Source organism: Rhincodon typus, chromosome 15 (genome assembly GCF_021869965.1).
Source record: "Rhincodon typus isolate 14 chromosome 15, sRhiTyp1.1, whole genome shotgun sequence".
Classification (NCBI taxonomy): Eukaryota; Metazoa; Chordata; class Chondrichthyes; order Orectolobiformes; family Rhincodontidae; genus Rhincodon; species Rhincodon typus.
This window is the reverse complement of record NC_063346.1, coordinates 58,665,372-58,677,015: the sequence shown is the minus strand read 5'-3', so window position 1 is coordinate 58,677,015 and position 11,644 is coordinate 58,665,372. Positions and strand designations below refer to the sequence as shown.

General features: G+C 42.6%; 1 protein-coding gene across 3 annotated transcripts in view; it reads right to left on the bottom strand.

Moving 5' to 3' along the window:
- The window catches only part of st3gal2 (ST3 beta-galactoside alpha-2,3-sialyltransferase 2), a 282,180-nt gene that overhangs the window by 7,613 nt on the left and 262,923 nt on the right, over positions 1–11,644 (bottom strand). For 2 of the 3 annotated variants that reach the window (XM_048606133.1, XM_048606134.1), the window contains 2 exons: positions 5,816–5,861; positions 407–526 (listed from right to left, as the gene is read on the bottom strand). In XM_048606133.1, coding sequence (XP_048462090.1) covers positions 407–526; positions 5,816–5,861 — 166 coding nt within the window. The remainder of the gene's footprint in view (positions 1–406; positions 527–5,815; positions 5,862–11,644) is intronic. The other variant, XM_048606135.1, reaches the window with a different exon arrangement.

Genomic DNA, 11,644 nt, shown 5'->3' with positions numbered 1-11,644 from the left:
TTTTCCCAGCCACCATCAGTTCCGAGGAAGGGTCACCAGACCCAAAATGTTAACTCTGTTTTTTCCTTCACAGATGCTGCCAGACCCGCTGAGCTTTTCCAGCAACTTTGTTTTTGTTAGCTTCCTACCTACCTACTTTTCCTTCTTTGATCAATCTCCAGTCTTTTCAAAATCAATTTTATCACCATCTCATGTCAATTTCTCGACAGAATTTGTTTTATACATCCCCATTCAGTATTATTCATAGCTGTGAACCATGCAGTTGATGAGTGGCAGCATCAAAGAGGCTCATTAAACATTATCCTCTCTCTCCTCCAACATCGATGGTATCGTGCACTTTAGCCTTTGGCCCTTCAACTTGGCCTTTTAATTGAAAGTACAGTTCCTGCCTCAGACTGGCTCTTACCTCGTCACAGATATGGAGAGCAAAAAACAGGACCAGCATTCCTGTGGACGGATATCTCCCATGATGCTCTGTCCACTTGTCATGGATATACTTGAAGAATGCTGGGTTGTAGATTTGTACCTGAGTGAAGAGTAGGGGTCAGGCTTTAAACCGCAGTTTTTAGTCAATATAACTAGTGAAGATTAGGGGTCATTTTAAACCACCGTTTTAACCTGTTTAACTAACTGTTTTAACAGTTTAATGAATAATTATTAAAGGTCAGACCTTAAAGCACAATATTTAACCAGTTTAAAACCAGCTCACTCTACGTACATCAGGTTATTTATGCACACAGAGTGTTATGCATGAACCCAGTGTTGCTCTCAGCTGGAGCTCTTCCACCCTGCATCTCCAATGGTATATTTTTTCACCCAGAGGGTGGTGGGTGTCTGGAATGCACCGCCTGGGAGGCTACTTAAGGTGGATAACGTCACAACCTTTAGAAAGTACTTGGATGAGCACTTGAAAGCGATGGCCCTGGTACGGGAAAGTGGGACCAGTGTAGATTCAGCGTATTTCTTGCGGAACAGACTCAATGGGCCGAAGGGCCTCTTCTGTACTGCACAATTCTGTGAATCCTGGCCAGCTTTCAACCCAGGGCTGGCTGGTGTGGAGGCCACACACTGAATTCAGGTTCACACTGGGGTTGAATCATTGTTTTAAACAGCTTTGTGTTACACTGAGCAGTGCATTTACCAGCAGCTCATCATATGTGGTTTTCATTCACTCACAGGGCATGGGTATCACTGGCTGGGCCAACATTTATTACACATCCCTAGCAATTGCTTGATTCCAGACATTTTATTGAATTCAAATTCCACCATCTGCCATGGCAGGATTCGAACCCAGGTCCTCAGAACATTAACTGGGTCTCTGGATTAATAGTCCAGTGATAATACCACTAGGCCATCGCCTCCCCATAAAACCTAATCTTCAGACTGTTGCGATTTACTAAGTCATTTACTAATGGTCTTCTCGTATTGGTAACCAGTGGTACCACAGAGAGTTAAACACAGCTCATTAACATCAAGAACAGCAGAATTCCAAGGCCACCCAAAATAATGTGCTGAAAGTTTTCTCTGTTTTCTGTGTGAGGCCTATATGAAACAAGCTTCAGCATGTTCACCTCAGTTGTTATTGGTGGTGGACCTAGAGCAAACGGGGACTTGCCAGTCTTTTTTGGAGATGTTGCTAGGATCTCGATGTGTGAAGGAAGCAGGAAAATTCAGACTGGTGCTGTCTAGCGCTCTCATTAAAGCTGGGATAAGGTAAAACAAGGTTGATTTTTCACTTGGCTGCCTTGGCATTAAACTAGTATGATGAATCGACACATTTGCAGATGATTCAAAGCCAAGCAGGAATGTGTGTTGTGAGAAAGATGTAAAACATTTTCAGGACGATTTGGATGGGATTAGTGAGTAGGCAAGAATGTGGCGGATGGAATATAATGTGGAAAAATGTGAGGTTATCCTCTTTGATAGGAGAAACAGATGTACAGAGGCTCTGTTAAACACTAAGAAGTTGGAACGTGTCGATGTACAAAGAGACCTGGATCCTTGTTGATAAAGTTACTGAAAGCTAATGTGCAGGTGCATAAGCTATTAGAAAGGGGCTAATAGAATTTACGTCTTTATTGCAAGAGGATTTGAGGAGTTGTGAAATCTTGCTTTAACTGTATAGGAGTTTAGTTAAAGGGCACCTGGAATACTGTGTGCAGTTTTGGTCTCCTTATCTGAGGAAAGATATTATTGCCATTGAGAGAATGCAACTATAGTTCACAAAGCTTGTTGCCGCAATGATGGGACTGTCCTATGAAGAGGGATTGGGTAAACTGGGCCGGTAACTAGAGTTTTGAGGAAAGAGAGGTTATCTTAATGAAACCTGCAAAATGATTTGACAAGGACCGACCGAGAAGTTGCAGATGAGGTGTTTCTCCTGGTTGGGGAGTCTAAAATCGTGGGGCACAATTTAACAGTAAGATGGAAGCCACTTAGGTCTGAGATATGGAGAACTTGTTTTTAAGCAGTGGGAATTCATTATCCCAGAGAGCTGTGTGAAGCTCAGACTTTGAGTGTGTTTTATGTAGATATCGATAATTTCTTGATGACAAACGGTGTAAAGGATAATGAGGGAAGCATGGGTAAAAGTCCTTTTAGTGTCTGATAAACTTCTATTGCAGTTAATAGTGCTGCAGCCTCTACTTATTTTGTTATGCTCTACTCTCCTATGCTATTGGGCTGTGTGACTGAGTTGTCTCTTTAAGGCCACTTTAGTACGCAGGTAGCAAGCTGAAAAATAAAGCTGTTAATGAAAAGCAAAGTATTGATGGTACTGGAGATCTGAAATAAAAAGAGAGAATGCTGGAGAAACTTAGCAAGTGCAGCAGCATCTGTGCAGAGAGAAGCAGAGTTAACATTTCAAGTCCAATTCTTCAGAACAACAGTAAAACCTGTTATAAGAGATAACAAGGTGTAGAGCTGGATGAACACAGCAGGCCAATCAGCATGAGAGGAGCAGGAAAGCTGACGTTTCGGGCCTAGACCCTTCTTTGGAAAGAACAGTGGGACTTTTACTGTGCTCCAGCTTCAGGTAAGTATGCATGAACACATCGCACTCCTGCCATAGGGGACTCTGGCTTTGCAAATGGGTGGAGTGTGTATGTGTGCGTGTGTGTGTGTGTGTGTGTGTGTGAGAGCGTTGAGCATGTGTGTGTGTGTGAGCATTGAGCGTGTGTGTGTTGAGTGTGTCTATGTGTAAGTGTGCATGTGTGTGTGTGCATGTGTTCAGCATGTCTATGTGTGATTGTGTGTGTGTCTGTATGTATGCAAATGTGTCTATGTGAGCATGTGTGATTGTGTGTGTGCACGTATGTTTGTGAGCGTGTGTGTGTGTGTGTGTGTGTCTGTATGTGTGTGTGTGTTTGTGAGAGTGTATGTCTGTGTGTGTGCACGTGCATGTGTGTGTGTCTGTGTGTGTGTGTTTGTGTATGCGTGAGAGTGTGTGCACATGTGTGTGTGTGTGTAAGTGTGTGTCTCTGTGCGTGTGTGTGGGAGAGAGTGTATGTGAGCGTGTGTGTGTGAGTGGGCCAGGGGTTGGTCAACCGATTTCTAGGAAATACTTTTACATTCAGCCTACGTTTCAAAATGTTCATTATCTGAACAGCTCTTCAGTAATACAAAACTTGCGTGTCTTTTTTCAACAACACATTGTCTAAATGTTCAATTTGCTGTATTAAAGACACTAAGTGAAGTCAGTGTGGTTGGTGGCGATACAGTTCCTGTGGGTATAAGTCAGCTTTTAATTAGATTGTCACACTTAGAGAGAGCCGCTCAAGTAAGTGGTAAATGACATTGGCCAGGGCACAGGATGGTTCAGTGGGTTAATAATGTCCTTTTGACTTTGGAAATCTCTGCTTAAATCTGGGTCAGTCTGATTATTTGGAATACAAGGTGCAAGGTGCTCAAGGGCTACCAGAAAAAAAAAACCTTTCCTGGAAACACTTTACAAAGATCAGGAGCTTCCCATTGATTGATGAAATTGTTACATACACCCTGACAGTGTGCTGCACACTGGGCCTCCAAGGTAGGGAAAAGGAGCTGATCAAAAGCACAGACTTCGTAAAATAAATAGTATTATTTATTCCATTAGTATATCCTTCACTTATAGACTATGCCCCAAAAAGCTCATTGACTGAAACTCTTCTTTAATACATCGAAATTCAAACATAGATATAACCATTACTCACTGAGTCAGGTTAGAATCAGAGAAATTTAAGACATGTAAGGAGACCATTCAGCCAATCATGCCAGTGCCACATGAAAAATTGCTATTTAGCCCAATGCCTCCTTCCCCGTCTTGGTCCACAGCCTCCTTTGTTTAGTTTCTCAATTGCATTTCCACTCTTCAATTTCTCCTCACCCCCTATCTAATCCTCCTGCCAATGACATTTAATCTGAGTCTCCGTAACTGGCTTCTACAAACAGAAGTAAACTCTTCCTACACATTCTATTCGGACCCATTAACTTTGCACACCTCAGTTAAATCTCTTCCCAGCTACCTCTGTCCCAAAGAAACCAACTCCAACCTGTCCAATTTTTCCTCATGTCTATAAGTTTCCAGTCCAGGACAGAGATTTATAAATCTCCTCTGTAACCTTTCTGTTCCAATCAGGTCCTTCCTGTAATGTGGTGACTGGAGTACATGCAGTATCTAGCTATGGTTTAATTAGTGTTTGACATAACCTCACTGCCCTTACATTCTATGCCTTGGATAGTAAAAGTACTCTATCTGCACTCTTATCCATTAACCTGCACTGCTTCCTTAAAGGGTTTGGTGGATCCCAGGGATCTCTGTTCCTCTACAGCATTCTGGGTGTTCCCTTGTCTCGTCAAATCTCCTGAAATACATTACCTCACAAATCTCTGGATTGAATTCCATTGTCCACTGTTCTGTTCTGTTCACTTGATTCATAGCTTGCTGCAGTCTTCACCTGAATGACCACACATCTAATTTTCTTTTTAATCACCTACAAACTTTTCAATCATGCCCTCTCCATTTAAGACTAAATCATTGATACGTGCCACAAAAGGTAAGAGATCCAGTACTGAGCCCTGCGGAATCCTAATGAGCTTCCTGCACCTGATTTTAGATGAAAATTGTCAACTGCTTTGGGATCCCATGGCTCACACCATTCCCATGTGGGGACCTTGTCAAAATCTTTACTAAAATCCATGCATTAACAGTGCTACTTTACCAATCCTGTGTGCAACCTCCTCAAAACCTCTTGTCAGGTTAGTCAGACACGACCTTTACAAATGCAGACAGACTGTTCTTGATTAATTTAGGTCTTCCTAAATTAATATCATGCCTCAGAACTTTTTCCAATCATTTCCAACCAGGCTGACTGTCCCTGGAGAATGTCTATCGCTTTCTGCATTTATGCACATCGGTACAATGTAAGGAGTCCTCTGGCACCACACCTTCTGCCAGAGAGGTGTGGAAATAACTGTCAGAGCTCAATTATTTTCTTCCCTTGCTGTTTTTAATGGCCTGGAATGCATTTCATTAGGGCCCGGCAATTTATGTATTTTCAAAGACATTAAACTGCTGAATATTTTCTCTCACTCTGCTTATCCCATTCAATGCTTCACATTTCTCCTCCTCAGCTACAGTGTTTGTAGTGCTCCTCTCCTTTACTGAAACCTGGATTGGACAGGAGGATAATAACAATTGTTCCAAATACTTCTCAGCTGCAGCACCAATTCATGTGAAGTTTGGAGTCTTAAAGTCCTTGAATTAATTGCCCCAGCTACACCGAATCTCCTTGTCATCCAACGCACCAATAAAAACCTTGGCTGACCTCTCACTCACCTTATCTTTATCCACCCGAAGAAACTGTTTGACAGGCGCGTAGGTACTGTGAAGAAAAGAGACACAGGAAGGTCAAGGGAAGCTAATGCTGAATCTCTGAAGATCAGATTTTTTGGTAAAGTCCTTTTCACAGCTCTGAATGTTGTTTGAACTGTTCTGCTGGAACTGCCAGCTATCTGATACTTCACTGACTGGGGTTGGAACCTGTCCTATTCTGATCTGTGAGACCCAATGCTGTACACACCTGGTGACTAAAGGAGGGCAGTGTACAGATGCCAAAATATTATTGCTTTCAGTAAAACGGACAGAATGGATGGTTTGCAGCTCTAATGAAGCTGAGTGCCTGAGAAAATGAGCAGCGTGATTGGAGAGTGCCCCGAAGGGAAACAGACCTGTCTGAGAGCCCATATGAAAGTCACTAATTACAATTAAAACCTTCAGGCTCTTGACAGACAGCACTTGGGTTATTTTGGACCATTCAGTCTAGATTTTGAGGGAATTTTAAGACAAGCATTCTAGAAAGTTAACATTCTTATGAAGAAAAAAGGCAAATCATTTCTTTGATCTACTGTGGTAGGCTTTAAGGTGGAAAGAATTTTTCCCTGATTTAATCACACTTTCTCCAATCCAGAAGCTCACTCCCACAGAGCGGGAAGTGATCACTCGTACTATGTGAGTGTAAGCAGTTTTAACCAATCTTTGTGGACTCGCTTTGACACACAGATAGGACTTGAACCTGGGCCTCCTGGCTCAGAGGTAGGGACACTATCACTGCACCACAAGAGACCTCTGTCTGCGAATATTGACGGACTGATGTTGGTGCAGTGCTACCCCCTTGTTATTCCCGTCCCTGATGCACGGACCAGTGAGTCCAATTGCTACATCTTTATGACTGTAGCAGCCAACACATCTACAAGCTGGGGTCTACGGCTACATTTCTGCAAGGTCACTTTCTGCTCATGTTCACAGACTGGCAAGAGGAAAGACTGTGTACAAGGCAGGAAGCCTGATGCTGGGCAGTTAAAACCAAGTCATTGAATATGTCAATTTTGTATCATTAGTTGGTATTCATCAATACGCAACTTGTGTATGCACAATGTAGAATTGAGGCACTTAAGCTGAATATGCAGGAATCTAAAGGAACACGAAGTTTGAATTCAGGTATTATACTTTAATTCTAATTATGCTGTGGGCTCTGTTGCATTGTGTGGGAGGAAACAATGTCCATGAGAGTCAGGTTCTTTACACAGACACCTGTAGCGTACTTAGGGGATGCAATGGCCTAATGACATTATTGCTAGATGATTAAACCAGACATCCAGGTAATATTGTGGGGACCTGTGTTTGAATCCCACTATGGCAGATGGTGAAGCTTGAATCCAATAAAAATCTGGAATTAAGAGTCTAATGGTCATGAAACTGTTGTTGACTGATGGAAAAACCCATGTGGTTCATTAACGGTGAAGGAAACTGTCATCCTTAGCTGGTCTGGCCTACATGTGACTCCAGACCCACAGCAATGTGGTTGGCTCTTAACTGCCCCGTGGGCAATGAGGGATGGACAGTAAGTGCAGGCCTAGCCAGCAAGGCCCACATGCCATGAATGAATAAAAAAAAACTGTCCTTTTACATTCCACCTCCTCTCCTCAAGGCACAAAATCTGTATAGTAAGAGTCCTCAAGTAATTTACTTACATGGTCATGAATTATAGAAGACTATTGATCATTTGATTGTGTTAGTGTCAATGTCTTGCTGTGCTCACATTTGAATTATATAAATAAGCACTTTCCAGAATCAGTAGGCATCAGCAGAATCCCTGGATGATTTGCTGCTCCGTATTGTAGTTCCCTAACTTCTTCCGGGCTTAACTCCACCAGCTCCAGGACTGTGACTGAGGACTACAGGAGATGGGCATCTATCCACTGAGTTGCATGTTGAAAAACCCAACTGAAGGCGGTCATTTAATCTTCACCCATGTGTTCCAGAAATGTTTTTGTGGCAATATTATTGTGACTGAACTTATTAAAAGATCAGCTATAGGGAGACGCTGAATAGGCTGGGGCTATTTTCCCTTGAGCATCAGAGGCTGAGGGGTGACCTTATAGAGGTTTATAAAATCATGAGGGGCATGGATAGGATGAATAGCCAAGGTCTTTTCCCCTGGGTAAGGGAGTCCAAAACTAGACGGCATAGGTTTAAAGTGAGAGGGGAAAGATTTAAAAGGGATCTAGGGGGCAACTTTTTCACATAGAGGGTGGTGCGTGTATGGAATGAGCTGCCAGAGGAAGTGGTGGAGGCTGGTACAATTACAATCTTTAAAAGGCACCGGGATGGCTACATGAATAGGAAGGGTTTCGAGGTGTAGGGGCCAAATGCTGGCAATGGAACTAGATCAACTTAGGATATCTGGTCAGCCTGGATGAGTTGGACCGAAGGGTCTGTTTTCACGCTGTACATCTGTATGACTCTAAATGAGACTAAACTAGCCAAGTAAGCCTATCCATGCTTTCAGAGATAACAAGAATAAAGATAATGACACTGCACATAATATTTAATGGTCTAGCAAGTCCCCTTTTGTTTTAATTAGGTACGTAGAGTTGAATAGAATCTACAGCACAGAAAGTCATTCAGCCTCACAGACCTATGTCAGTGTTTATACTCCTTCCACCCTATCAGCAGAAGCTAATCATTTATCCCTTTTGTACTTAAACCAGCTTTTCCTTAAACACACATAGTGAATGCTGGAGAAACTCAGCAGGTCTGGCAGCATCTGTGGAGAGAGAAACAGAGTTCAGTATGACTCTTCTTTACAGCCCTGAACCCAGAGTTCTGAAGAAGTTAGTTAGACCCAAAACATTAACTCTGTTTCTCTTTTCACAGATACTGCCAGACCTGCTAAGTTTTGTCAGCATTCGCTGTGTTAACTTAAGATTTCCAGCAACTGCAGTATTTAGCCTGTATCCTTTTAAATGTTTCTTTGCTACTGACCTCATTTGACCTCAAATACTGAAGCATTTATTACCACAGTCTGGCTAAAGAAGCTCCTCCCGAGAAACCTGTTTAAGGCACTTTTGCCTTTTACGCTGATAGAATTCCAATGCTGCAGATTAACAAAGGTGAAATGAATTGGTCATCTGTTCTTCGTTCTGGAAGAATAAGAGATGTTAAGGTTGAAATACTGTCCTGTCTGTTAATCCTGGGTGTCCCTGCTCCACCTTGTTTTCAAGTCCCACTGTGGTTTAGTCCCTCCTCATGTGAGTAAACTTCACCAGCCCACAGCTCTCCATGATCTCACGCATACCCAATACTGGCCCCTTGCACGTCTCTGATTTCTTTCACTCACCACAGGTCCTGCTCTTGGATTGCAATTCCCTCCCTAGATCTCTGCACCTCTTTTCTCCCACAGCACACTCTTTAAAGCCTGCTTTTGTCCCTTAATCAGTGTTGAATTTTGTTTGATAACCTGGTGCTGAAAGACCATGAGATGTTATGTTATGTGAAAGGCACTAAGTCGTTGTTGGTAAAATATAAGAACATAAATAAGCCATTCAGCTCCTGAACTGGTAGATGCCTGAGTCCATTTATCTGTCTTGGCTTCAGATCCCTTAAATAAACCTGGTGAGAAAAATCCCAGATTAAATTTTGATTAACTAGTTAGTGTCCACTTTTTTTTGTGGGTCAGAGTTCTACACTTCTTACATTCTGACTGAAGAAGCAGCTCCCAACATTCTCCTAATGGCTGAGTTTGGATTTTAAAGTCCCATTGTCCTTGACTTCCATGCACGCAAAGAAAAATAATTTTGTCTAACTACTGTAATAATTCCATTCAAAGTCATAAATTCCTAATTAAATCACCCCCTCAAACATCTTTCTTCCAGTGATAATGAGTCTAGTTAAATGTAAGAGCAAATTACTGCAGATTTTTTTTTATTCATTCACAGGATGAGGGTGTCGCTGGCTAGGCAGCATTTATTGCCCATCCCTAATTGTCCAGAGGACAGTTAAGAGTCAACCACATTGCTGTGGGTCTGGAGTCACATGTAGACCAGACCAGGTGAGGATGGTAGCTTCCTTCCCTGAAGGATGCTGTTGAACCAGATCGGTTTTTCCTGACAATTGACAATGGATTCACGGTCATCATTAGATTGTTAATTCCAGATATTTATTGAATTCAAATTCCACCACCTGCCATGGCAGGATTCGATCCCAGGTACCCAGAACATTATCTGGGTCTCTGGATTAACAGTCCAGCGATAATACCACCACGCCATTGTCTCCCCCTTCAGTACAGGTGCTAGGAGAGAGAGTAAGAGCTAACGTTTCGAGTCTGGGTGAGTCTAGTAGCTTGGATGCAGAGTCATCTAGACTCGAAACATTAGCTTGCTTTCTCTCCATGGATGCTGCCTGATCCACTGTGATCTCCAGTATTTTTTGTTTACAGTTTAGTTTATGCAAGCCTGATTTTTCAGCTAACGTTTGGAGCCTGGGTAACATGCTGGTGAATCTGCAGTGCATGAATTGCAAAGTTAATATATCCTTTCAAAAGTGCAATGCTGATAACTGTAACCTGTACTCCAGTCTGGTTTAACCAGGCCTTTGTACAACTGCAGTAACTCCTTAGCTCCCAGCTGAGTCTGCAACTTAAACTTCAATTACTGCCTGTTCAAACAGTTGTTTTACCCAATGGCTGCACTGGGGGACAGGTTCCTTGCTCTTGCTCTGAAGGGAGTGCAACGAAGGTTTACCAGGCTGATTCCAGGGATGGCAGGACTGACGTATAAGGAGAGATTGACTAGGTCGGGATTGTTTTCGCTGGAGTTCAGATGAATGAGGGGGGATCTCATTGAGACTTATAAAATTCTAACAGGACTAGACAGGGTAAATGCAGGGAGGATGTTCCCGATGGTGGGTATGCCCAGAACCAGGGGTCACAGTATGAGGATTCGGGGTAGACCATTTAGGATGGAGATGAGGAGACATCTCATTACCCAAAGAGTGGTGAGCCTGTGGAATTCCTCACCACAGGAAGTAGTTGATGCCAAAACATTGAATGTCATCAAGAGGCAACTAGATATAGCGCTTGGGGGCGAATGGGATCAAAGGTTATGGGGAGAAAGCAGGATTAGGCTGTTGGGTTGGACGATCAACCATGATCGTGATGAATGGCGGAGGAGACTCGAAGGGCCGAATGGCCTCCCCTCCTGCTCCTATCTTCTATGTTTCTATGTTTCAAAACATACAGCCAGTCTTTTAAACACTGGCTTTTAAAACAGCTTGTTCTCAGCTCAGCTCAGTTTTAAAAAGCACGAAAGAAAAAAGACAGGCTCCTTACAGTGGCATTGTTTCTTTTCAATTTGGTTTTCTTGAGAAAGAAAGGGTTGGTACCGTTCTTTTGCCCCCTGTTTTGAATAGCTGTGCTGTGATTGCTGAGGAGCTGAATGTTACCTTGACCAGATATCGTTCCCATCTTTCCAGACCCAGTGATGCCAATTTCATCATTCAGCTCAGTTTTAAAGCATGCAGTTAACTGAATAAATAATTCACGTCACCTTCTAGCACGGGAGCAATAAATTGTGCTGCAACGGAACAGGAAGCAGTGGCTGATTGCTGTCATGCTATGGTATAATGTAATTAAAGTTCTTTGAGCGATACTGAGATTGATGGTGCTCATAGCAAAGACTGCATCCAGTTCAAATTGAGAAATCAAATATTGTTACATGGTGAGTGGTGTAGAATATGAAGTGCCTGTTAAAGAATCACTAAAAGTTTTTTTTTAAAAACACAGTACTTGACAGACACTGACAGTGAAAGACCGAAGAAATTCCACCA